Raw genomic sequence first — 27,585 nt, forward strand, 5'->3', positions numbered from 1 at the left:
GTGTGTGTGTGTGTGTGTGTCCAGAACCATGCAAAATTCTCAGTGTTGTTTATGTGGCTATCAATAACTCAGTGCCTCCATTACCTGTTAACTGTTTCACCTATTTGTATTTCACCATGACTTTTCTTCATTACCACAAATTAAAACCTTAAGATAGAAGAGAGAATTTCAAAAAAATTACTCACTGTCCTCAAATGTCTGCACACGGACAGGAGGAATACTTAAAGCTCCATCACCTAGTCTTGTGTAAGCCAAGACCTGAATGTGATACTGAACAAATTTCTTAAGTTCCGTGAGTGTAGTAGTAAATGTTGCATTATTTGGAATATCTTTGAACTGAAAATAAAAGAAATAGTATGTCAGAGCAGCTAGTCTCATAAGTATACATTGTGTGATCTGAGATGACACATGGAATAGATAGATAGATATACTCACATGAAATGGAAGTCGCGGGTTGGTACCATAGTATACCTTGAATCCTTCAATAAGGCCATTTTGATGTTCTTTTGGAACATTTCCCCACTTTACAACAATTGTGGTTGAAGATGTAGCATTTGCTTCTACATTTTCTGGTCCAAACGATGGAACTACAAAAAATATTCTGTATTATTTTGAGTAACGTGCTTAACATAAAAACTGTGTAATGCAGTTGTGTTCCTTGATCACTTTTAATATTAGAGTTAGCTATACTAAGAAGTATGTTTGAAGAAAACTTCCAGGTATCATACATTATCAGTAGTACCTGATTCTCTTGTCCATTCCACGGCAACAGGACTCATATCAGAGCTACCAACATCATTGTATGCTTGTGTCATTATTTCATATTGTGTAAATTCCTCAAGTTTATCTAGAATATGGGAATTTGCTGTGTGGTCTTCGATTTTGACGCTATATACTTCATTTGTTCCCACCTGTTTGTATGTAATATTGTAGCCTCTAGGATTTCCAAACCACTCAGTTTGTTGAAGAGGCTGCAAAATATTAAAAGTTTTATTTAGATGAAAATTCACATGTTGTTTTCTACAGAAATGGGTTAAAATCAGAAAAGATGTGAAAAAGGTGGTAATATGTCATCACGTGATAATTCTGATGTCACTTCACTAAGGATATAAAGGTAATATTAGTTGGGTACACCAAACAATCAAATAAAAATTAAAAAATGTCAACCGATATGTCAGATAATGACAATAAGATCTACAACGCAATACCAAATACTATTAAGAATTCAACCTCTTAAACATTCAAAAAAATAAGTTCAATTTTACAGACAATTGAATAACATTTTCCAATAATATACAGAATTGTATTTAATCTGTCTTCAGTACGGTACTTACTATCCAACGAACTCTCAGTTCAGTAGCACTCATTGCACGAACTGTAACATTCTGTGGTGGATGAGCTGGTGGTGCTTGAATTGTCTGGAATTCTTTTGTTGGATCTGATGGTTCAGATGCTCCAACAACATTGTTAGCAATTATCCGCAACTTGTACAGTGTGAATGGGACTAAATTACCAACTGTAATTGTTGATGCATCTGGATCAGAAATTTCGTATACTATGAACCAGGTGACATTGCGAGCTGTCTGAGCCTGGTAAAGAAGGAAAACATATATGTTAACGAAGTAGCTACATGAATACAACTGATAAAATGTAAAGTGAAATAACAAAAAAATCAGTATTCAGGGAAACTGTTAATTTAAAATTGTACCTCCACTGTCCATTTAGCTATTGAAGAATTGCCATCAAACCCAGGAGTAAACTGCAGCACCACAGAAAATGGTTCAATGTTTGAGACAGCTAACTTTGTAGGTGGATGAGGTAACACTGGTTCTATACCAGACTGAATGGTTGCCACTTTCACAGGACCAAAACCCACAGAAGTCCATGCAGAAACTTCAAAGCGATAGTGGGTCATTGCCTGAAATGTAAAGACTGAGATGAAAATATACTCAAAACCTCCTTTTTAATAATATGTCACTAATCCTCCTTTCTAATAATATATCAGTATTAAATGTTAACTGCTATGCGAACACTACACACTGTTCTACAAAGACTTCCTTAAATAAATCCATCACTATACGTAAGAAAGCACGAGGTGCCCACAATTAATGTTCCATTTTCAAAATGCTGTAGAAAGAGAACCACTGATCAGAATGAAGTCAGATTTAAGTAGCATGTTATTGACACAGGGACACTGTCATTGGGGGGGGGGGGGAGGGGGGGGGGAGAAGAAGGAGGAGGACCAAGGAAGGAAGAAAGAAAGAAAGAAAGAAATATCGTCTTCATGAAGGATAGTGTGCTGCTGGTAATGCTCTTTTACAAGAATAGTGACTGCACCAGTAACCCAGCAGAAATTCCAGACACTTACGGGTATGAAAAAAGGCACTGGTATGATGTCTGCTAAGGGTCTGGGGAAAACAATTACAAAATTTGAAAAGACATGTTCTCTTGAAGTGCAGTGTGACAGAGGGCTGAAAGCAGTTGATCCAACATCTGTTGAACATTTGGCCACAGTATTGCAGGAGGTGTCAAGTGGTGTTGTGCAACCATGCTGTGCGTGGGGAACTGCCTTCGGAGCACAGTGCTTAAAACCCTACAAAACATCCTACATTGCTACCCATACAAAATCACCCACTTTCACAAGTTGCTTCCTTCTGGCCTGCCAGCAAGACAAACATTCACTCTGGAATTTCTGGCTCATGTACAAGTGGACAATGAATGGCCATGAAACATTCTGTGGACAAACAAAGCCCATTTCCATCTCCAAGGACATGTCAACATGCAGAATTGCAGAATATGAGCAACGTAAAATCTGCACATACATCAATCAGTACCACTTCAGTCTGCAAAGGTGACTGCATCATTTATCATGGAGCTATATCTTTTTGTTGAGGCTCCTGATGCCTATACCATCACTGTTAACGCAAAAGTCTTTTGCACACCAGTATCACTTCAACCCTTCAACAGCTTGGATGTGCGAGTAGTATCATTTTTATGAAAGATGCTGCTCCTCCGCACATTGCACAGCTGGTGAAGTGGCTGCTGTGGAGGCATTTTGGGAATGTTAGAACTATTAGCTGACATTTCCCTACAGCCTGGCTGTCCAGATCACCCAATCTGGCTGTGGGGTTATCTGAAAGATGTGTTCATTGATCCAAGTCCCAATGTAGCTGAGTTGAAAGTACACATAGTGCAACGCATTCTGAAAGTGACCCCTGAGATGTGCCAATCTGTTATTGAACTTGCAATTTCTAGATTTCAACTTGTGGCAAAAAACAGTGGGCAGCACACTGAAAATGTCTTGCAACAGTGTCATGACAACTGAACTCTCAAGACAACTAAAAATTGATTTTTCCCATCCAATGTGGTACAACCTTGCCATGGCGGATGTGCTTACCTCTCTAGCAGTGCCACGACTGTTGACTGCCAAACTTGAGCAGTCATGCACATTGAGCAGTACTGATGGTGTTATGTGCAACTCACTCAAACCATAGCCGTGTATTGTGATTCATTTTGTCATTCATAGCTGAGCACATTTATGTTAAGATGCTTACAGTGCCATCCATTTTCGTGTAACCCCCCCAATGATGTTTTCCCCTGGGTCAAATTTGACATGATTCTGAGCAGCAGTATTCTTTCTACAGTGTTTTTAAACCCAAACTTTAATTATGGACACCCTGTAGATCAAGCCAATAACAATTCCAAAACAAAAACAACAATATGTTTTTGATCCATGCATACAATTCAATTATGCAAGTGTTATATGTTTAGTTTTGCAATGAAAACCAAGAGCTATGATAACACAAGAAACAAATATACAAATTCTATCTGAGACACCAAAGAGGTGTCTGTCTACCAACTGCAGGGACAAGAACTACTAAAGCATGGCTAACAAACAAAAATAATTAAAAAGAAAACAATCAAACAATTAATAATCACACACACTTTATATTTCTTCACCATTTTGAATTTATAAATAAAGTGTCTTCTTGCATTGAAAACACACTACTCTTTCATGGTGTTTGTGGTTACCATCATCTGGCAGTCATAATTAGTGTATAGAGCATGTATAGGGCCTACACATCTTTTCAGTACTCAGCAAAATTATATTATTTGATAACTACAGCAGAAGGTCAGTACTCAAAAGGATAAGAACAAAATTAAGAGTCACATTGATATTGATGGTTTTTTAAAGGTTGGTACTTCATGTGCAATACTGTAAGTAAAGAGTAAATTTAATACATGGTATATATTTGATAATTTAATCAAGCAGATCAACTGAAGTAACATGCCACCAGAAACATTTACTGGGTTGTATGATTTATCATCAATAGGAAATTCGTCCAAAGTTTGTGAAGGTTTACAAAGAGTCTGCTACTTCATTTCAAACAGTCAAGAAATAAGTACCTTAGATTTTCTCTTAGTGATTATTCACACAAACTATCAAAAACTGCAACCACAGATGAAAACACTGAGAAACTGCACAATACGATAGTGTATGATTAGCATTATAAAACAGCTGTTGCCACAGGCACATCAGAAGAAAAGATAAAGTGCATTTCAAATCAGGAATGAACTATGAAAAATTTTGAGTGAGGTAGGTACAGTATGTACTGAATATTGACTAAAATTAAATAAATCGATTTCAGGACTGTTTAAAAAGAACCCAACTGATTTTGTGCACCAGTCTGTTATTGTGGATGAAATATGGGTCCACCACTTCACCCCAGAAGGGAAACATAAACCACAGACTGACGGCAGTGGCCTTGTACCAAAACAGGCAAAATTTGTTTCATCTACAGATAAACTTATGAACACTGTTTTCTTAGGTGAAAAAGGAATTACTGATTACTTTACAAAGAATAAAACAATAGCTATCAAATATTAAACAAGTCTTCTGGACAACTAGAAAAAATAAAATACAAAAAGAGGCCCGAGTTACAACTAAAAGAAAGCCCTCTTTTGCTTTGTGAATGCATTTCACCACAAAGGAACTGTTAGGAGTCCCCTTCTATACACTGCATATGGCACCCTTTGACTTTCATCTGTCCCTACATTGAAATAAATTTGTGCCTGGAATACACTGCCAGTAAAAAGGGTGCAACATTCTCGAGGACTGTGTTCATTGGCACCAGGGTATAATATATGCACACTGCATAGTTGTAGTGTTATTGATTCATTTGTCACAGACATTGGCAATCAGATGGCATTCCAGAGCCCTGCCTGTGCACCCTCTGTTTTGATTCTGCAGGTAGTAACTGTGCGGAGTTTAGAAGTGAACAGTGTTTACAACATTCATTCTAGGGTACAATGATGCCCTGTCAACAAGTACATAGCCCTGTTAAACAGTTTCTGCTATTTGAACGGGGTTGCATTGCAGAGTTGCTGGCAGCCGAGTGCACATATTGATGAGTTGCTGCATGTATTGGGTACAATGTATCAGTGGTGTTTAGTTGCTTTCAACAATGGTCAATGAAACATTCCCATACCGGCAAATCAGGTTCTATATTTCCACACAGTACAGACTCAAATTCAGACCAACGCATTGTGCGAGCAGTGGTGGCCAACCAAACATCGTCCAAGGATGAAATCTGGGCATATTCTCATCTGGTCTGTTTTCGGGGACCATTGGGAACTGTCTGTTTGCAGCTGGATTAAGACTATGTGTGCCTCTGGCCAGGCTCCTGCAGACACCAGACACAGCCATGTATAGTTCCTCTCGTATCATGAAACAGCAGACTGGAGCATGGAGTGGTGCTCTGTTGTCTCAGTCAGGTGAGCAGGATCTGTCTGTAGGTGAACGATGTATGTAAGAGTGTAAGGCATACACCTGGTGAGCTGCCTAATCCAGAGTGCATTCGCTCATGGGACACAGGTCCTTTTCAAGGCTTAAAGGTGTGGGGGGCCATCAGTTACAACTCGTGGTCACATTTCATATTTCTGCAGGGTGAAGTAATCAGTCCAACTACATTGCACAGGCTGTTATTCCCATGCTACTGTCATTTCTTCAACAGGATGGTGCCTGAATGTGTTATTATATACTTCTACAATGTTGAGTTACCTGTCACCTCAGCCTTTAATAAAATTACCTTGTCCTACAACACTTATGGCACATTCCTTACATGGAAAAATCTAAAATCTTAGGTGCTATATTTCTTATAGAAAAACGCCCTACTAAGTAGTTGCTTGACTAAATGTTAAGTAGAAACTGATACACGTGACATTTAGCGAAGTGTAACTTTTAATCTCCAGAAAAGGAATCTCACCAAAGAAGTAATTTTGCGTGTTCAAAAGTAGGCTTAATGCTCCTTATTGCCATTACCACTGGGCAACTAATTTCACATCGAGATATTTTTCTAAGGATTTTTTTTTTTAATTTTATCAAAAATTACGTTGCACACAATTTTTCTGAAAAGAAAAGCTATTGCACTGGTTGTACAGGAACATTTCATAGCATTCAAATCAATATAATGTCTCAGTTTGCATATTAATTAAATCTTACAAGATTCACAATAAAGGAGCCCAAATTTTAACTAAAAACTCAATGTTCCTTCTTACCCTCTAAACTGTTGTGGTCTTCAGTCCAAAGATTGGTTTGATGCAGGTCTCCACATTACTCTGTCATGTGTAAGTCTCTTTGTATTCGAATAACTACTGCCCCCAACATCTATCTGAACCTGCTTGCTGTATTCATCTCCTGGTATGCCCTACAGTTTTTACCCCTTACACTTCCCTCAAATTCTAAACTGATGATCCCTTTATGTCTTTCATGACATCCTATCAACCGATCCCTTCTTTCAGATAAGCTGTGCCACAATTTCTTTTCTCCCCAACTCTATTCAGTACCGCCTTATCTAATTTTCACCATCGTTAATATATTTAAATTCAATAAGAATTGTATCCAATAACTGAGTCGTATACTAAATCTCTCTGTGGTACTTTATGGTACTTTGATGGCAAAACAGCATCTGGGCGGGGGTGTACGACATTTTGATGCCAAAACAGCAGCTGGTTGGGGATGTTAGGAAAGGTCAGTTTTGTACCATTCTTGGAAAAAGAAGGATACAATTTAAAGTCCCACTGAAGATAGGAAATAAAGTTCCATTGATGATAAGGTCTGCAGAGACACAACTGATAGGCTAAGTAAAATATAAGTATAATCAAAATCAAACAATGGAAACTCCACGATGAAATAACAATATGGAAAGGATAGAGTGCTACTCAACACATAGAGAAGGGCTTTATGTCGCAGACAGGCACAATGTAAAGAATACTAGAAATATTTAAGCTCTCAGGCATTTATACAATAACAACAACTAACTCACACATGGCTACTGTCTCCGGCCGCTAAGGACCGACTGGCTTTCTTCTGAAGTGAGTGATATTTTAACCGAAATTTTTTCCCGTGAAAATCAATGAAGAAAATTACACTAATTTTCAGTCCATATATGACTGGGCTATGTATAAGCTGTGAATTCAAAACAATTAAAACAGAATTACTGAGATAAAAATATTGAAAATTGTTTGAACAATTTCTTTCTTTATGGTATACTTACTTGTAAGTTGTTTACCATCACACTAATGGCATCAGCCGTGAAGTTTTGTGTTTTGACATCACTTAAGCTATCCTTCTGCATATACTTCAGCTGATAACCTCTAAGTATTCCATTAGTTCGTTTCGGTGCACTCCAAATTACCTTCACAGCCCGATCACTTATATCATCGAACTGCAAGCTCCCAACTTCATCTGGTACTGAAGCAGATCAAGTGAAGTACTTGGTAATGATGACATTGAAGTAATAATCAGTTTAGAAAAAAAGTCATATTTGTAATGCCTACAGATACAGCAAAATCTAAAAAATGTTACTGAGGGAGAGATACTTAAATTCGATTCAAGAAGAATGCTATAAGGTACCAATGAAACTGACATAGAAGGGACTCCAAACAAATATAAGGCTGCCTGGGATGATGTAACATAACAATTCACTTCTAGCCGAACTAAAGACGTTTTGCTTGAGCAAGAAGAGCTCAATAAATATTTTACTACTGTAGTAAATGGATTAAGATCTAAAATTAACCAGTCAAACACATCAACTACTGATATACTGGATGAATAGCTTCCTAGAGGACACGAATTCCATTTGGATCTTGTCACACCCATAGATATAGTAAATGCTGTTTCAAAATTTTCTAACTCGATAAGCATCAACTGCTACTTGCTATCAAACTACACAATAAAAAAGACAATACACATTATTTACCAATCACTTGCTTTTATTATAAATAACTGCCTGGAATTTGGAGTTTTCCCTGATCAGCTCAAAATTTCAAAAGTTATACCGATATACAAAAAGGGGGAAAAGCATCTCCCTGAGAACTAGAGGCCTGTGTCTATTGTTACAATCTTTTCCAATGTATTTAAAGCTATTTTTCACATACAGCATAGTAATTACTTAAAAAAGCGTAGCCCTGTTTGTAGTACACAGCATGGGTTTTGATAAGAACAAAATACCACTTCTCCAGTCCTCGAAATTATTAACCAGACATTAACTGCATTTGGAAAGCATGAGGATTGAGGACTGAGTAAGGCTTTTGACGATATCCCTATGACATCTTAATAGTCAAACTACAGTATTATGGAATAAATAATAGAGCACTAGAAATAATTAATTCTTATCTAAAGAACACAAAGCAATTTGTGTCAATTTAAAATAGGCATTCTTCCCTGAGGAAAATCACATCTGGTTTGCCTCAAGGCTTTGTCCTTGAACCGTTCTTCTTCATTGCTGCAATTGATGATTTGTCACATTATGTTGGGCTTCAGTCTGTTATCTGGATGACACATTTTTAATCATCACAGGTCAAGACGCATTGAGGTTACGCCAGAAATCACAGGACTCTCTCCTTAACACTTAACTAGTTTTCATCTATTAACCTACTGTGCAATCCTGAGGAAACTCAGCTCCTGCTGTTGGGACTAGCCAAAGACATTGAAGCAAAATCTGTAAAACTGATCGGAATAGACACTGATTCCAAAGTAAATGGCAACCCCATTTAAGAGATGAATATCTTTGGATAGATTACTTTGGACTTTTCCATTCTCACATATCTCATGCACTATTGTTAAGAGCTCACTCAACTCATATCAGTGATGTATTACTGATTCAGAAAAAGGTTCTACGAATAAGAGGTTGATTCAAGGGACACTGCCACCATTTACTTGTTAAGACCAAATTGATGACAGTGATAAATCTTTATATCCATGCATTATTGATACATGTGAAAAAAAAAACATAGAAGAGTTTACACCATAGAGAACATACGCTGTCATGACACCAGAATCAAGAAGTGTATTGCCAATCCTAGGCATCAGCTGACAAAAAAAGGCATCTCTCATAAAGTGAACTGTCTAAAATTTTTTAATAAACTGCCACAGTCCGCAATCAATACACCTTTCAATAAATTTGAAAGTAAGCTGTATAAATGGTTAATAAACAATCCATTTTACAGTTTAAGAAAATTCTTGTATGCAAGTATAGCAGAAATTGAATTTTAGGATTATGATTACAATTCTGTACAACAGATTAATATAGAATAAATTATTTGTACATGCAATGTGAACAGTAATTCATATAGTGACTGGTATGGTATATTAGTGTAAAGCCCATTCCACTTCACGTGGTCAATGGCTAGTAGAGAATATAAATACACACAGTCATTACATACAGAGGAACCTTTAGTTACACAGAGCCCATATAATACGTATTATTTTCTGGCTTAAGCTTGCCAACATTTCATAAATAAGGATAAAATTATATGGTTTAGATATCAAACAGTATGTGGACATATACATCTATTCTCTAAACTTTCACTTAACTCATTTCTTCAGTAAATTGTTGAGACTAAAGAGACATTCCCAAAAACTCAAGATAATAAAATACAATATGTGGCACCAGTCTGTTAGCATGTTTGAAGATGTTTTATTCTCCCAGTTTCTCAAACGTCCCTTACTAATCACTTTTGAGGGGGGGGGGATTGCCCCACCAAAAGGGAGAAGGGATGCAGACAGAAAGAACCAAGACTATCAGCTCAAATTTGAAGAGCAGGATAAGGAAAGATAAAGGCATGCAAAACAAAAGTGAGACAGGCAATACACAAAATAGCAATACTGAGAAGGAAAAAAAGGATAATAAAGAGAATTATACTAGAAAAAAGCAGTGAAGTTTCTGGAAGCAGCTACAATGAAAGGAAACAATGGTGCAAATAGCACTCTCTCTCCTACCCAAATTCAGAATTGGCTGAGTGTGTCACAAGTGTACAGTGTGACAGCAAGCAACATGTCTAATAGCATGTCATGCTTTAACTGATAAAGATAACAGGAGGGAGAGTGGAAGAGGAAGAGGAAAAGAGAGAGAGAGACAGAGAGAGAGAACAACGCAAGCCAGATAGGACTGTGGCAGAAATATTGCATATGACAATGTTATTTAATAAATGTCTTGTGCAGAAACAGATGACCAGAACTTGGCAAACAATGAATATCATTACACTAATGAAAGACCCAAGACAGCCTAACTGCTACACACTTATTTGCTTAATACATATTATAGCTAAAATATGGGAAAACTCCTATGCAGGTGTCCAAGGAATCAAAGAAAACTAGTAGGGAAGAGACCTCTGCATGATGATCATATCAGAGTTTCTAGATGAAGTGAGACAACACTGCATATTGTTAATAACTCAGGTGGCATACACTGAGGTGACAAAAGTCACGGGATAGCGATATACACGTATACAGGTGGCAGTAGTATCATGTACACAAGGTATAAAAAACAGCAGTGCACTGGCAGAGATGTCATTTTTATTCCAGTGACTCATGTGAAAAAGTTTCTGATGTGATCATAGTCGCACGACGGGAATTAACAAACTTTGAATGCAGAATGGAGGTTGGAGCTAGACGCATGGGATATTTCATTTCGGAAATCGTTACACAATTCAATATTCCAAGATTCACAGTGTCAAGAGTGTGCCTGGAATACCAAACTTCAGGCATTACACCTCACCATGGATAATGCACTGGCAGATGGTTTTCACTTAATGACCGACAACAGCAGTGCTTGCGTGGAGTTGTCAGTGCTAACAGACAAGCAGCACTACATGAAATAAGCATCAATGTGGGATGTACAATGAATGTATCCGTGGCGAAATTTGGCATTAACGGCCAATGGCAGCAGACTACTAATGCAAGTGCCTTTGCTAACAGCACAACACCTGCAGCTGTCTCCTGGGCTCATGATCATATCAGTTGGAACCTAGATGACTGGAAAACTTTGGCCTGGTGAGACAATTTCTAATTTCAGTTGGTAAGAGCTAATAGTAGTGTCAACAGTGATGCACCCCACGAAGAGATGGACCTAGGTTGTCAACAAGGCACTGTGCAAGCTGGTGGTGGGTTCACAATGGTGTGGGCCGTGTTTACACGGAATGGACTGAGCCCTCTAGTCCAACTGCACCTATCACTGACTGGAAATGGTTATGTTTGGCTACTTAGGGACCATTTGCAGTCAAACAAACTTTTATGATTGAGTATGTGTCATTGTCACTGGGCTGCAACTGTTCGTGATTGGTTTGGAATACATTATAAAAAATTTGAGCAAATTATCTGACAAACCAGATCACCTGACAAGGATCCCATCGAACATTTATGTGACATAATCGAGAGCTCAGTTCATGTAGAAAATCCTGCATTGACACCACATTTGCAAATATGGATGGCTACAGAGGCAGCATGACTCAATATTTCTGCAGGAGACTTCCAACAACTTGTTGAGTCCATGCCACGTTGAGCTGCTGCACTACAGTGGGCAAAAGCACGATCTACACGATATTGGGAGGTATCGTATGACTTTTGTCACCTCAGTGATATGTCATGTGAATAATGATCAACGTAGCCAGACCATTTCATAATTTGTGGTGCTGTGCCCTGTTCACCTTACTGGAACAGACGTATGACAAATAATAACAGCCACCCGCACAAGGATGAAATAAGAAGAGAGCAACAGACTAGTTCTTACATAAAGATAAAATTGTTCAGCAGCCGCAAGTCACATATAATTTCCTTTATTACCAATCTCATTCATCAGATATGAGTATCTTTAGAAATTTAGTAGCCAGCAGCCACACATTCACTATATCTGACAGCGTATAGTGCCAACATCAAACGTATCTGACGCTGGCACTCTACACAGCTAGATACGTTTAAAATGTGGCCATTGGCTGCTAAATTTCTAAAGACACTCTGATCTGGAAAGTGAAAACAGTAATAAAGGAAATTATATGTGACTTGTGGCTGCTCCACAATTTTGTTTCATATGGTCACTGTTTGCCCTGGTCTCACTAAACCAGTTCACAGAGTAACACTAAGTGATTGGTGCCTATATAATAAATTAACAATAGTAGCAGACACAATGATTTAAATGTTGCCAGAAGGAACACTATTGAGAGTGAGGAACACCACATCATGAATAAACAATCAACTAAAAGAAGTACATATACATTTGAGAATAAATAGTAACAAGAAGCAGAACTTTCACACATATGTGGAAGTCATTTGCCAAAGCAGCATTAAAAGTTCTCAACAAAATAGCATCAGTTGACCAAAGAAATTTCCAGCCACCTATAAGTTTTATACAAGCATATCATAAGGCACTCTTCTGTTGTGGTCTATGGATGAGTATATGCACCTACAAAGCCAAAAAAGTAGAGACATTACAGTCCTTTATAAAGCCCAACAAAGCAGAATTCTGTACATCACAAGTGTGTATAGAACTGCATCAACTGAGGCACTCCTGATGATATTAGGCATATGACTACTTCAACTAGCAGTAAGAGAGAGAGAGAGAGAGAGAGAGAGAGAGAGAGATGAATAGTTTTGGCTAAAAAAAAGTGCAAGAATGAAAAGACAGAGTACATTATGGGCACAACAGTCACGTCTAAGAAGGAAAAAAAGGAGTGAATCAATAAAGATGGCAGTGTAGTGATGTGTAGTTTACAGTAAAATTGTAAATTTCAAAATCAAAACAATTTCACTTTTTTCACTTATACCAAAACTACACTTAAACACACATTTTAAATTTTATGTAAATATATACCATTTTATATATGGCATAATACCAAGTGGAACACCATGAACAACATGAAGAGACCAGGTGGAGGATGATATGAACTGGAGAGAATTAAAATGGCAAGAAACACTGACTTATAGACTATGTGAAAAAAAAGATTGGAAGATGCTTTGTGAATGACCTGCATAAGCAGAAATGTTTCAGGAAGAAGAAGTAGAAGAGAAAGAAGAAGAATAAAATATGCAACATACATTTTTTGCACCTCAATAGAATTGTAAAATCTGTGCCATAACAGTTCACACCCCTTTGCCTCTAAAAATCAAGGTTCTTTGTTCCTACACAGAAAGACACCCTCATAAATATTATTGTATATATTCATACGGAATTAATATGAATTAAAATTCTAATAACCAAAAATATATCTACAATACAGAAACTGAATTTTATACCTTTGATCTTTCCCATGAAACAGAAAATATATTTATTTTAATTTTACATCCCAATATTAAAAGCAGCACAAAGCATAAATGCCTCACTAATGCCAACAAAAATTTTTATCAGTTATCAAACATTTTTTCCAAGCCTTCTATCTTAAAACAGTTACATAGTGAATATACAGTACAATATAAACGTGACTAACCATCTTCTTTAGTTCTGACTTCAACTGGATCACTTCTTTTCCCATCTCCGGGATCTGTGAAACACAATACAGTGATGTTATACAAAGTGTATTTCTCGAGTTCTTTGATAACTGCACTTTGTTCTTCAAGAGGGTCAAGTAAACTTGGTAAGACTCTTATAGTTACTGCTTCATCTCCATTTTCTGAGGGACTCCCTGAAAAAAGAAAGCTTTGTTTTACTTTAACATTTTCAGCTGTGAATGGCTAATACTTTACTCAAAAAGGTGAGTACAATCATATAATACGAGCTAACATTAAGGAGCCCAAATACATTTCCTATATTTGTATGCACATATTGTTACAAAAAAGAGGGTCATGAAACAGAAAATACAAGAGAAAATGTAGTCATAAGAGAAAATGTAGCAATTCGTTACTAGATGGGCATTCCGTTAATAAATGGGTGAATGGCCTTTCAGATCATGATACACAAATTTTTACACTAAAAGGCTTCTGTACTCAAACAAATGTCACATATATTACAAACTATGTAGGAAAGCTAATCCACTGGCGATAGAGAGTTTTTAAACCTCATTAAGGAACAAGAGTGTCAGGATGTTTATAGTGCCGATAAGATAGATGACAAACATAATGCTTTCCTAAACACATTCCTCATGCTCTTTGAGAGTTGCTTTCCATTAGAATGTTCTAAACGGGGTACTAGCAGTAAAAGGCAGCCTAGGTGGCTGACTAGTGGGATCAGGATATCATGTAGAATAAAGTGAGAATTATATCAAAATGTTAGAAGTAGTTACAATCAAGCTACAGTAGCCCATTTCAAACAGTATTGTAAGGTGCTTAAAAATGTTATAAGGAAGGCAAAGAGTATGTGGGATGCAAATAGAACAGCTAATTAACAGGATAAAATTAAAACCATATAGTCAGTTGTGAAGGTAGTGTCTGGTCAGCAACACAAGGACAACAATATAAATTCAGTTCATAGTAAAAATATTTCTGTTACTGATAAGTTGGATATATGTACAGTATTTAACAATCATTTTCTGAGCATTGCTGGTGAATTAAATAAAAACTTAGTTTCTACAGGGAATCATACAACTCTGTTGGAAAATGCCTTTCCGAGACTGATGTCTGAAATATTCCTCTGTGATACTGACAAAGGGGAGATTGAGTCAGCAATTAAATCACTGAGGACTAAGGACTCTCATGGATATGACGGAGGGCCTAACAGAATATTTAAGTACTGTGATGCACATGTTAACCCTGTACTTAGCCATATTTATAATTTTTCCTTTAAGAATGGTCAGTTTCCTGAACGAATGAGGTACTCAGTAGTAAAGCTGCTTTATAAAAAGGGAAAAAGGGATAATGTAAAAAATTTTAGACCCATTTCTATGTCATCAGTGTTTGCTAAAGTTATTGAAAAGGCTGTGTATGTAAGGATACTTGATCATTTTATATCACATAATTTGCTATCAAATGTACAGTTCAGCTTTAGAAGTCGTTTAACAACTGAAAATGGTATATTCTCTTTTCTCTGTGAGGTACTGGATGGATTAAACAAAAGTTTTCAAACACTAAGGCGTTTGATTGTGTTGGTCACAAAATATTGCTCCAGAAGTTGGATCAGACCAATATGGAATACAGACAGTAGCTCACAATTGTTTCACCTCTTACTTTAACAACAGACAGCAAAAGGTCATTATTCACAGTCTTGAGAACGACTGTGATGTGGGTCTGAGATGGGTATGGTCAAATTGGGGGGGAGGGGGGGAGAGGAGGGGGGGGTGCCCCAAGGATCAGTGTTGGAGCCACTCCTGTTCCTTATTTATACACATGATATTCCCTATAGTATTACAGGTAATTCCAAAATATTATGTTTGCTGATGACACTAGCTTGGTAGTAAAGGATGCTGTGTGCAACATTGACTCTGTTTCAAATAGTGCAGTTCATGACATAAGTTCATGGCTTGTGGAAAATAAACGAATGCTAAATGACAATAAGACTCAGTTTTTACAGCTTCTAACACACAATTCAACAAAACATGATATTTTAATTTCACAAAATGAGTTATGATTACTGAAACTGAACAGTTTAAATTTCTAGATGTTCAGATAGATGGTAAACTGTCATGGAAAGTCCACACTCAGGATCTTGTTCAAAGACTTAATGCTGCCGTTCTTACTATTCAAACGGTATTTGAAGTAAGTGATCGTTCGACATGAAAATTAGTCTACTTTGCTTATTTTTATTTGCTTAATGTCATTTGGTATTATATTTTGGGGGAAACATTCCACATGGGAAAAATATATCTAAAAACAAAGATGATGTGACTTACCAAACGAAAGCACTGGCACGTCGATAGACACACAAACGAACACAAACATACACACAAACTCAAGCTTTCGCAACAAACTGTTGCCTCATCAGGAAAGAGGGAAGGAGAGCGAAAGACGAAAGGATGTGGGTTTTTAAGGGAGAGGGTAAGGAGTCATATATATAACAAAGATGATGTGACTTACCAAACGAAAGTGCTGGCAGGTCGATAGACACACAAACAAACGCAAACATACACACGAAATTCAAGCTTTCGCAACAAACTGTTGCTTCATCAGGAAAGAGGGAAGGAGAGCGAAAGACGAAAGGATGTGGGTTTTTAAGGGAGAGGGTAAGGAGTCATTCCAGTCCCGGGAGCGGAAAGACTTACCTTGGGGGGAAAAAGGACAGGTATACACTCGCACACACACACATATATCCATCCGCACATACACAGACACAAGCAGACATTTTTTCCCACGTGGAATGTTTCAAAGATGATGTGACTTACCAAATGAAAGTGCTGGCAGGTCGACAGACACACAAACAAACACAAACATACACACAAAATTCAAGCTTTCGCAACAAACTGTTGCCTCATCAGGAAAGAGGGGAAGGAGAGGGAAAGACGAAAGGATGCGGGTTTTAAGGGAGAGGGTAAGGAGTCATTCCAATCCTGGGAGCGGAAAGACTTACCTTAGGGGGAAAAAAGGACGGGTATACACTTGCACACACACACATATCTGTATATGTGTGGATGGATATGTGTGTGTGTGCGAGTGTATACCTGTCCTTTTTTCCCTCTAAGGTAAGTCTTTCCGCTCCCGGGATTGGAATGACTCCTTACCCTCTCCCTTAAAACCCGCATCCTTTCGTCTTTCCCTCTCCTTCCCCTCTTTCCTGATGAGGCAACAGTTTGTTGCGAAAGCTTGAATTTTGTGTGCATGTTTGTGTTTGTTTGTGTGTCTGTCGACCTGCCAGCACTTTCATTTGGTAAGTCACATCATCTTTGTTTTTAGATATATTTTTCCTACGTGGAATGTTTCCCTCTATTATAACCATATATATAGAAGGAAACATTCGAAAGCGCTGGCACGTCGATAGACACACAAACATACACACAAAATTCAAGCTTTCGCAACAAACTGTTGCTTCATCAGGAAAGAGGGAAGGAGAGGGAAAGACGAAAGGATGTGGGTTTTAAGGGAGAGGGTAAGGAGTCATTCCAATCCCGGGAGCGGAAAGACTTACCTTAGGGGGAAAAAAGGACGGGTATACACTCGCACACACACACACATATCCATCCACACATATACAGACACAAGCAGACATTCAAATATATATATATGTTTGTGTTTGTTTGTGTGTCTATCGACCTGCCAGCGCTTTCGTTCGGTAAGTCACATCATCTTTATTCTTTACTGTTATTTCTTGTTAACAATATTAGCTTAATACCAGGCAGAAATCCAATCTGCATTTGGGCTGTACTTCCTTAACTCTTGTGCAGAAACGTGTGCAGTATATTGCTGCATCCATTTTCAATAAAAAAATCTTAGCAGTAATCAGTCACTCCTTCTATTCTGCTGAGGAGTCCCTTGAAAAATTAAGCTGATTCCTACATTGTATTGTTGACTGTCTTTACTTAAACTTAGGCTTGACTTCTTTTTGGGTTCATTTTATTTGATCTGTTATTACTTTTATGTTGTAACTTCTTGTACAGACACATTCCAAGACCTTGGAGATTTGCTCCTCAGTTTGGTCCTACAGAACTAGATATGTAAATGAGTAAATAAGTAATTCCACACATAAAAGTCCTAGTAATACATCTGAATGAAGAACAGCACGTTAGTATCTGTTGGTCAAATGGAACAACTGGGAGCAAAACTGGCTGCTAAGCAACAGGCATTGATTCTAATAATTTGATGAAGATGAAATTTAGGTTGCAATTATAAATTTTAATGAATCCACAGGGTAGATAAGGAATAACAAATTAAACTGGACGGTAAACATCTACAAATGTAAAGGAATAAATGCTTCAATGTGAGCTACTGAAACCAGTCAGGTGTAGATTAAATCAATGTTCAGGATTAATAACACCCATGTTGTTTCTGGCAATAACAAAATCTCATAAACATGTTTGCTGATTTGGTCCCATGTTCTCGACTCAGCTAACAACCCACAAATAGCTGAACATGCAAATGGACAGAATGTACTTGAAATTTTCCATTCTTACATAAATGTTATAGTAACATTACAGTGACACAACCCTGCTAGAGGGTATCGTAGTTGGTTCAGTATGCCAGCAATGACTACAGTCTTTCTGAATGAGCTACCAATCAGTTACTCCCATTATTGACATTCTGTGTCTCGACATTGTAGCATAAACTACAGAAAATAAATAAATAACAAATGAAACAAAATATTCTCTGACATGTTAAATGATGACAATTACAAGAAACTACGACTTTTAAAAAAATTACTTTGCCAAAAGGGAAACAACTATTGGTGTGTTGTACAGCCAACTGGTACTGCTCTATCACACAAAACAGTCAATAACATTGACATATAGTAAAATTATTTACTTCTACAGCTGTAAGTGAAATGTGTGACTTAGCACAATAGCAAGTGCACACATCATCTATTTATGAAATTACAACCTAGCTGTTGTAATTTGCTGAGAAAATTATAAACTATGTTAGCCTATGGTTAAATGTTTCTTGGTCATTGTGATTGTGTTACAGTTCTCCCCCCACCACCCAACCAATCTCAAAATGATTTCACCGAAATGTGAGTGTGATGAAAAGGTTACTACCACCATTCTTGTTCCATTTGACTTTCTACTCCCCACTCTTCTGTGTGTCTAGTAATCTGAATAGTCATTTAGAAGTTAAGGTAATAACTCACCAAACAGTGAAGCTTGACAGGCAAAGAAAATGTTATATTCAAAATTTATTTTTAGATATCATTTCAAGAGGAGGGGGGGGGGGCGGTTAACTCCATTTTTGTGATGTGACTGGATTATATCTGGCAATGTTTAAAAAGACAATGAAGAAGCAACAAGCCTTTGTTCTCTTAAAAAGAAGTTTAGTTTTTCTCTGCTTTAATGATGTACCCAGTTTCTTCTATCAATAAATATTAATTAATGTGCGCAATCCAATTGTTTTATTCTAATTCAACATCAAGCTTCAAATAAATCTTTTTCGAGCAAGAGTACACACACACACACACACACACACACACACACACATACAATTTATGGCCTTATTGAACCAGTTTAAACAATTTTATAAAATAGGCTACCTCTTCATTTTCTCACATCATCTGAAATTACGCTTTCCATTGCCTGACTTTGGTTTGTAGTATAGTTCAGGGGTAGTCAACTTTTTTTACCTACTGTCCACCTTTGTGTCAATGTTAGTTGTAAAATTTTCTAACTGTCCACAGGTTCCATGGTAAAAGTGATTTACAAAGCAAGTAAGTAATTTTAATTTATAAAATTTATAAATCAGAGTTACAGGAAGTTAAAGCAATAATAAAAATAATTACTTAACAAACACTTTCTGTCACAATTTTATGAAAATGTAATGAAAATGTTTTGTAAACCCCTATGACCTACCAACCATCACAAAAGCTGGGAAGGTGGAACACCCCATTAGTGGGCAGTAGGGACCAGGTTGAATACCATTGGTCCAGTTTATTTGTTTTCGAGTTTCTTGATTTTGTTTGTTTTGTTTTTTAAACCTTCAGTTGTAACTTGTGTTCCCACATACCTTCCTTGGTTCCTGTAGCCGCAGTAATGTCTACTGACTTTTCCAAAATTTCTCAATTGTTCTCCTGGAGATTTTATTTTCTGGTGTCCTAATTACATGCCCAAAAATGAAATGAGTTTCCTCCTGATGACCCTTATTAGAGGTTGCATTTCCTTGTAGCCTCTTCCTTTAGGAGATAGTCAGCAGTGTCTGTTTTCTTGGCAATTTTGTAAATGCACATTCTGATTTTTCTTATTTCTATTTTGAGTATTCTATTTTGGCAATGTTACTTGTTTTGAAAATGGTTTCCCTTGCATATATTAGTTCTGGTTGTGCAACTGTTAGGCAGTTTTTTCCCAATTTTGTTGCTGTTCGGAGGCATTCTGTTGTATATGAATGTGTATGTAATACATAACATTTCAGAACTCAAAATTAAAGCATATTGTGGATGGGATGACATATCACCTACATTATTTAGAGAATGCACAAATGATTTAATAAAATCACTAACACAGTTTAGTTGGTTAGCCACTCAGGGACTTTTTCTGACCTTTTACAGTTCACTGAGATATGAAAAGTTTTTCATGGAGCTAAACTAGTCATGTAGTATTTTTTGAAATAATAAATCGTTGTTTGACTGTATATTAGTGTATTTTTCTTCTGTACTATTTAGATTTCGGCTTTTGTGCCATTAGCGAGTAAATGCTACAAGTTCTTAGACCATTAACACATCATATTTGGTAAACCAGTCCAGTAGTCTAACTTTCAGCACTGTATTCGATAATGGCATAAAAGCCGAAATCTAGATAGTATGAAGCAAAACACAGTACTGTACAGTCAAGGGGCAGTTTAGTCTTTTAAAAAATCACTGAAATATGGTCAGTGTATAAAAAGGGAGCAACCACTGACGTAAATAATTACAGGCCAATTTTATTGACCTCAGTGCCTCACAAGTCCAAATGGGATATTTCTTCTGTAAATACAACCTACTAAAAAACTCACAGCATGGCACAAGTGCTGGAAAGGCTAATCCATCCTAACAGCAGTTCTTCCATGAACTGCTAAACAGACTGGATAAAGGAAACAAAGTCACTGGGACTTTTCTAAATTTGTCTAAGGACTTTGATTCTGAGGATCTTGAAGTACTTTTAACATAATCTGAGATAGAAGACAATACACTAAAGTCTGTCATAAGAATGAAGGTTAATCAACATACAAATTTCTCAACTGTGGAGCCAGACAGGGAAGTATTCCTGGGCCATTTTTGTTTCTTGTATATATTACTGATGTAAAACAGCCACGAAACTCAAATTTACAGAATTAAGCTGATGATGCATCCTTTATTACCTGCAGTTGTTCTGAACAGTTAGTAGCGTCACAAAATGATAAAGATAACTCTAATCTGATCACATAATGTCTAATCATACATAAACTTATTCTGAATAAGGACAAGATTGTTGTAGTGAAGTTCTTGTTAAATTAAGCCAATCTCAATAATGGAAATTCCCGAATGGGGCAATATGTAAAATAAGAGAAAGGCAACAACTCACATAGAGTGGATCGATGCATGGAGCTCCACACACCAATCTGCTATAGGTAAATGGTTGTCTTTCCCCTATTTTACATATAATCAATCTCGAATGGACATCACTGTCTACAGTTAAAACATTTCATAAATGTAAATTTTTATGTGGTGTGATTTATGAACATCTTATATGAAAAGACCTTATCAGCTCCAGCTGTAAAAACATTATCTGCAACATTTGCTCATTAAAATGTATCACAAATAAAGTGACTCCTCCTGTCCTTAAAAAATACACTATGGATTACTAGACTTGCACTTGCTTTATGGAACTGAAATTTGGGGTGACAACAATACAGACACAGCATCATGAGCTACACATGGCAGGGAAAAAGGCTTGCCAGGTCCAAAAATAGAAAAGCCGGACTTGGCATTACATTCTGCTGGACTTTTTGCCCTAAACACTGGACTACCTATTTTAAATAGAAATGGAATCAGTTCAGTATTTTCAGTTGTTTACTATTAATAATCAGTCAGTATTTTGGGAGACCAACCTTATACCGTGCTTAAACTAAAAAGTAAAAATAAAAAACAAAAACAAACAGTAAATGGCCTTACAATTTCACAATTATGTTAGCAACTAAGTGATCAATCTTCTTAACCGCTCAGCCTTCTTCCTTTCAAAATAAATTAAAAGTTCCTCACTAAACAAAATAAACAGTTATCCATTCTTCTGGAACAAAAAACTAGTAGACATCAATAATTTTGGGTGTTTTGGTGAGACTTATAAAGATTTAACAATGTAATAGTGAAGGCACGGCGCAAACCAACTCTCTTTCATAATTGTGTGCCTGAACACAGGTAGGAGCAACGCGTGTGTGCGTAGCTAGTGACGAGAGGTGAAGCATGGGAGGGATGAGGATGGAGGGGGGAAGGGGGTGTTGACACCAGCTGATTGGTGCTTTCTACTTTGCCTTGATCACTCTGTGTGTAGCATTGTTATGACATTGTGTGTTAGGCTCATTCGGCTTCCGAAGAGAATAATAGGACACAGTCATAAGAATAGCATTGGTTTGTATATCTCCATATCCTGATGATTATCTAATTATTCCTCCTCATACTTATTCCTCACATTTATGTCACTAGTTTGGATCAGCACTTAGTGGTGCCCAACAAAAACCAGATCTGAATATTTTTGGCTGTACACAAGCACAAATAGCCAGACACTGGCATGCAACCATAGCACAAAACTGCTTTGCCGAGGCCTGGCGGCTGCTCAGCCAGCAACCAACAACACAGACAGATTATATGGATACAGGCCTTTCAGGGGACAACTCTTCAGATGACAGTTGAGGGATGACCATGATCCGCGTGGCAACCAGCTGGCAACCCAAGCACCATCAAAGATCTCTGGCTTGTGGCCCTTTTCTCCTCCATAGGCCACGTGGCTGAAAGTAGTACCTACAGTATCCTGGTGCCCAGGTAGTATTTAAGCTGGCAACTGGGCCATACTCCAGTGAGTTTTCTGGGCCAGGTGCTGACAGCGAAAGCATTCCCACAATCAGGAGTCACTGCTATGACAGCGATGCCATCCGTGTCGACCTTTGCCTCCAGGAGCTGCCAGTTTTGGCCCTACACCATTCAAGGCCTCTACACTGAAGAGATATGGCCTTCAATGCCATGACCAGCAATTCAACTTTGTAATATTAGTCTTTACTTTCCATTGGTGGTATACTGAACTTAACCTTTAGGGCATTCTTCTGGGATTTTAACTTTTGCTCATCCTCTTGGAACTTAAGCTTTTTCATGTTCCATTCAGACTTTGATTGCAGCACAGTTAGCGTACGGGCATTGGACTTTGAAGCATTCAATTTACTATCGCATTTTCATGCCTACAACCTTCAGGTATTATTTTGTTCTTATATTAATCAAGAAGTTACTTGTTTTCAATTATTGTGTTCCAACATAGGTCACGTCAGACAAGATATTTTATGTTTGTTACAATAGACTTCAAATTCAACTTATACCTCGATATCTTTCTTGTGCCACCTTCTACAGACACGCCAGGAACAATATTGTTTAGCTATAAGTGGTCCAAGTACTTCACAGTACATACTTTGCATCAGTAAGCTTTTATAAGCCGACTCTTTGCTGTGCTGAGCTTTTTGTAACAAAGATTAGCAGCAGTTTTATATGTCTCTGTGATCCTACAGGCATTTACTTCATGATGATAGGCCAATGATAATATAAAAAATATGTAAAATTTAAATAAAATGAATATTTTGGAAAAAAGTAGAAAACTAACAATTTTTTTCTGGGGCAATTATGTAGTAACAGTGAAAGTTTAGTGGCCTGTGGTACTAATTAGTCTGTACAGCTCTGCTGCAGTCTCTACATCGCATTTTATGTGGGCATGACCACCAAACAGTGGAACACACTGTTCAACACAACATTCTCAAGTTCAGTGGCTGCTTCACAACCCATATCACTTGGATCCTTCCCCCAGCACAAGCTATTCTGAATTATGCAGATGGGAGTTATTCTTGCAACATGTCCTTCACTCGGATAATCATCCTGACCTCGATCTCCGCTAACTCATTGCACCCACATTCTTACTCAACAGTCTTCCATTCCTACGTGTGAGTCTCCCCTTCCTACATCCTGTCACCTGTTGCTAATCAATTCCTCTATGTCATCATCACTGTGCACCACACAAACTAACTGGTTCCAGTGCTTGTGTGTCACCTCTCTACCCCATGCACCTGCTGCTTCTCTCTCCTGCACTCTTATCCTGTCCACTTGCTACCTCCCTCTGACAAGGGAACCTCCCCATCGCACGCACCCACCTCAGATTTTGTTATAAGTTAGCACAGTGGATAGGCCTTGAAAAACTGAACACAGATCAATCGAGAAAACAGGAAGAAGTTGTGTGGAACTATGAAAAAAATAAGCAACATAAACAAACTGAGTAGTCCATGTGCAAGATATGCAACATCAAGGATAGTATTTGCTCAGGAGCGCCGTGGCCCCGTGGTTAGCGTGAGCAGCTGCGGAACGAGTGGTCCTTGGTTCAAGTCTTCCCTCGAATGAACAGTTTAATTTTTTATTTTCAGACAATTATCAAAGTTCATCACTCACACATAATCAACTTCGCTCTCCAAAATTCCAGGACATGTTCAGAATTGCTTGGACATATACACGATTTGACTGTATACACATGGAAAAATTTGAAAATGTTAAAAACATATGTTTTAACAGAGCACAGGGAAAACTGTGCTACTGTGAAACAGTTGCATTCATTTGTTGCAGTTTATGTGACAAACTCCTATGTTTTCATCACTGTTTTGGGAGTGATTATCACATCCACAAGAAAACCTAAATTGGGCAAGGTAGAAGAATCTTTTTACCCATTCGCCAAGTGCACAAGTTAGGTGGGTTGACAACATATTCCTGTCATGTGACGCACATTCCGTCACCAGTGTCGTATAGAATATATCAGATGTGTTTTCCTGTGGAGGAATCGGTTGACCTATGACCTTGCGATCAAATGCTTTCGGTTCCCATTGGAGAGGCACGTCCCTTCGTCTACTAATCGCATGGTTTTGTGGTGCGGTCGCAAAACACAGACACTAAACTTATTACAGTGAACAGAGACGTCAATGAACGAACGGACAGATCATAACTTTGCGAAAATAAAGAAAGAAAACTTTTCACTCGAGGGAAGTCTTGAACCAAGGACCTCTCGTTCCGTAGCTGCTCACGCTAACCACATGACCTCGGCGCTCCTAAGCTCAGATCGACCTTGATGCTGCCTATGTTGGGCATGAACTACTCAGTTTGTATATTTTGCTTATATTTTCCATAATTCCACACAACTTCTTCCTGTTTTCTCGATTGATCTGTGTTCAGTGTTTCAAGGCCTATCCACTGTGCCAACTTATAACTAAATCTGAGGGGGGTGCGATGGGGAGGTTCCCTTGTGAGATGTCAGCCACCCTTCCGTGACCCTTCTACTGCCTCCTGCTTCTTTTCTCCCTCTACACACATAAATCAACACAACCCCTCATTCTACCTGCTTAACTACAGTCCTGGCACTGAGGGTTCAGCTGGCAGAATGTTGTTGCATGTGTGTGTGTGTGTGTGTGTGTGTGTGTGTGTGTGTGTGTGTGTGTGTGTGTGTGTGTGTGTGTGTGTATGTGTCCCCTCTAGCTTGTCAAAGGATTTGTGTAAAAGCTAACATTTTCATTCTTTTTTATGTACCTGTCAATGAATTAACACTTCTGCTGTTTGTGAGTTGTCTCCTTTACTCCTGAATTATTTACATTGTGCAAGAAAAGACTTTACATGTAATTAAGTGATGTATTTACCTTTCCATGCTTGTAGCTTATACCCCTGATTTAAGCCGTTAATTTTCTGTGGGTCTGGTGGTTTCCACCAAACTTTCACTGCGGTGGAGCTAACTGCTTCTGCTTTCACATTTGTTGGTGCTGCCTCTGGCACTAAAAATAAAACAAAATTAGCTGTATTGAAAAACTCCATGGAAACAAAAATCAAAGAAACATCACTTCTATCAGAAAATTAATAATGAAAGGCAAACGTGTGTAAAATAAAAATGGGGAAATACTAACTGGTGACCAACAGATATTGAAACATTGGGTAGAAAATTTTAGTGAACTGTTGGATGCTCCAGAGCCCCCTACTGAAGAGATGTTAATCCACCCAGAAGAAGAAGAGGAGGCCAAAAGCCTGCTATCATACTTGTTCTCCTTCAGCCAAAAAATTCAAATTCAGCAAACAGCAAGAAAAATCATGGTGTCAATGTTTTGGGACAGAAAAGAGATTCTGCTTGATGATTTTTTGGGAAGAGCTGAAGCAATAAATTCTGCGAGATATTGTGAGACTATCAAGAAACTTCGCAGAGCCATACAAAACAAAAGTCATGGGATGCTGACAATGGGAGTCTGTCTCCATCATGAAAACACGCACCTGCACACAGCTCATGCAACACAAGAGTTGTTGACTACATTTGGTTGGAATGTTTTAAGCCACCCCTCTCACAGCTCCGATCGCACGCCTAGTGACAATCATCTGTTCACTAAATTGAAGGAACACTTTATTGGAAAATACTTTTCTGACAACAACAGTGTGAAAATTGAGGTGAAGAACTGGTGAAAAAAACAGCGGGAGATGTCTACGACACAGGAATCAAAAAATAGGTCCCACAGATGACAAAATGTATTGAGGTAAATGGTGATAATATGGAAAAACCTGTACAACAATTTATGTACATTTTATTAAAATAAATTCATTTTTTGTACTTCATAAATTTTTGTACTTCAAAAAATTCTTGTAACCTTACTTTCCGGATTAGCCGCAAGCAATCAAGTTTGTGAAACTATATCCAGTACATGACGTAATAAACAGTAATGTACATAATTTCAACACACTGAAAGGGAAAACTTCCACAGAATTACAGTTAATAAAAGGCTGGAGACTGCAGTCCACATACAGCAGGGACAATTTTGTATAATAGACTACAATATGATTTTAAGATAGCTAATCTAAATACCTTAGAGAATAAACTGAAGCACTTATTAGTAGAGAAATGCTCTTTTTGTAATATGTACTTGTAAACGTGTTAGTGTACATAGCAGTAATCTTGTTTTCTAATAGAAAACTGATAAGTTCTGATCTTCACTCACACATCAATATATGCCTTTTACCTTTTACTGGTAAGAGTATAATTAGTACAATCCCGTATCTCGGTATCCATTTAAACTAAAGCAATGATAGTGTCTGAAAACTGAACAGCAAATAAATAAATGTGTAACAGAGAAAGAAGTGTGCCAGTGGATTCTTCCATTTTTACTGGAAAAAATCTCCTTCAGATGATTTCAACAAATACAAATATAATAATTTAACTATATTTAGAACAAATTTTCCATCATCAGAATTTAAAGAGAATATGATAGGAAAAAATCGTATGGTATTTTAACTTATACGAGCTGAGGACACCACCTCGCATACATGTCAGTCAGAGTGTTACAATATTAAAAATAGCTATGGGTTATTTAAAATGACCAATGTCAACTCTGAAGACAAAAAATTTGTTTCTAAATGCACATTTGTTGTAATTTCAAACTAAAATTGTAGACAGTGTATAGATAATTATTCATATTACTTATTTCCTGTTGTTTTCATAGGCGAATAAAATCAAAACAACTTTGATGCACAAAATACT

The 27,585-nt window shown here is 37.5% G+C and overlaps 1 protein-coding gene across 1 annotated transcript in view; it reads right to left on the minus strand.

The window, feature by feature from the left end:
* LOC126249469 (protein sidekick) overlaps positions 1-27,585 on the minus strand; it is a 452,637-nt gene that overhangs the window by 70,313 nt on the left and 354,739 nt on the right. Inside the window, exons 16-23 of the mRNA XM_049951126.1 lie at positions 25,712-25,843; positions 13,762-13,956; positions 7,557-7,753; positions 1,709-1,918; positions 1,335-1,589; positions 743-971; positions 436-587; positions 186-336 (exon numbers count right to left, since the gene is read on the minus strand). Of these exons, the coding sequence (XP_049807083.1) occupies positions 186-336; positions 436-587; positions 743-971; positions 1,335-1,589; positions 1,709-1,918; positions 7,557-7,753; positions 13,762-13,956; positions 25,712-25,843 (1,521 nt within the window). The remainder of the gene's footprint in view (positions 1-185; positions 337-435; positions 588-742; positions 972-1,334; positions 1,590-1,708; positions 1,919-7,556; positions 7,754-13,761; positions 13,957-25,711; positions 25,844-27,585) is intronic.

Source organism: Schistocerca nitens, chromosome 1 (genome assembly GCF_023898315.1).
Source record: "Schistocerca nitens isolate TAMUIC-IGC-003100 chromosome 1, iqSchNite1.1, whole genome shotgun sequence".
NCBI lineage: Eukaryota > Metazoa > Arthropoda > Insecta > Orthoptera > Acrididae > Schistocerca > Schistocerca nitens.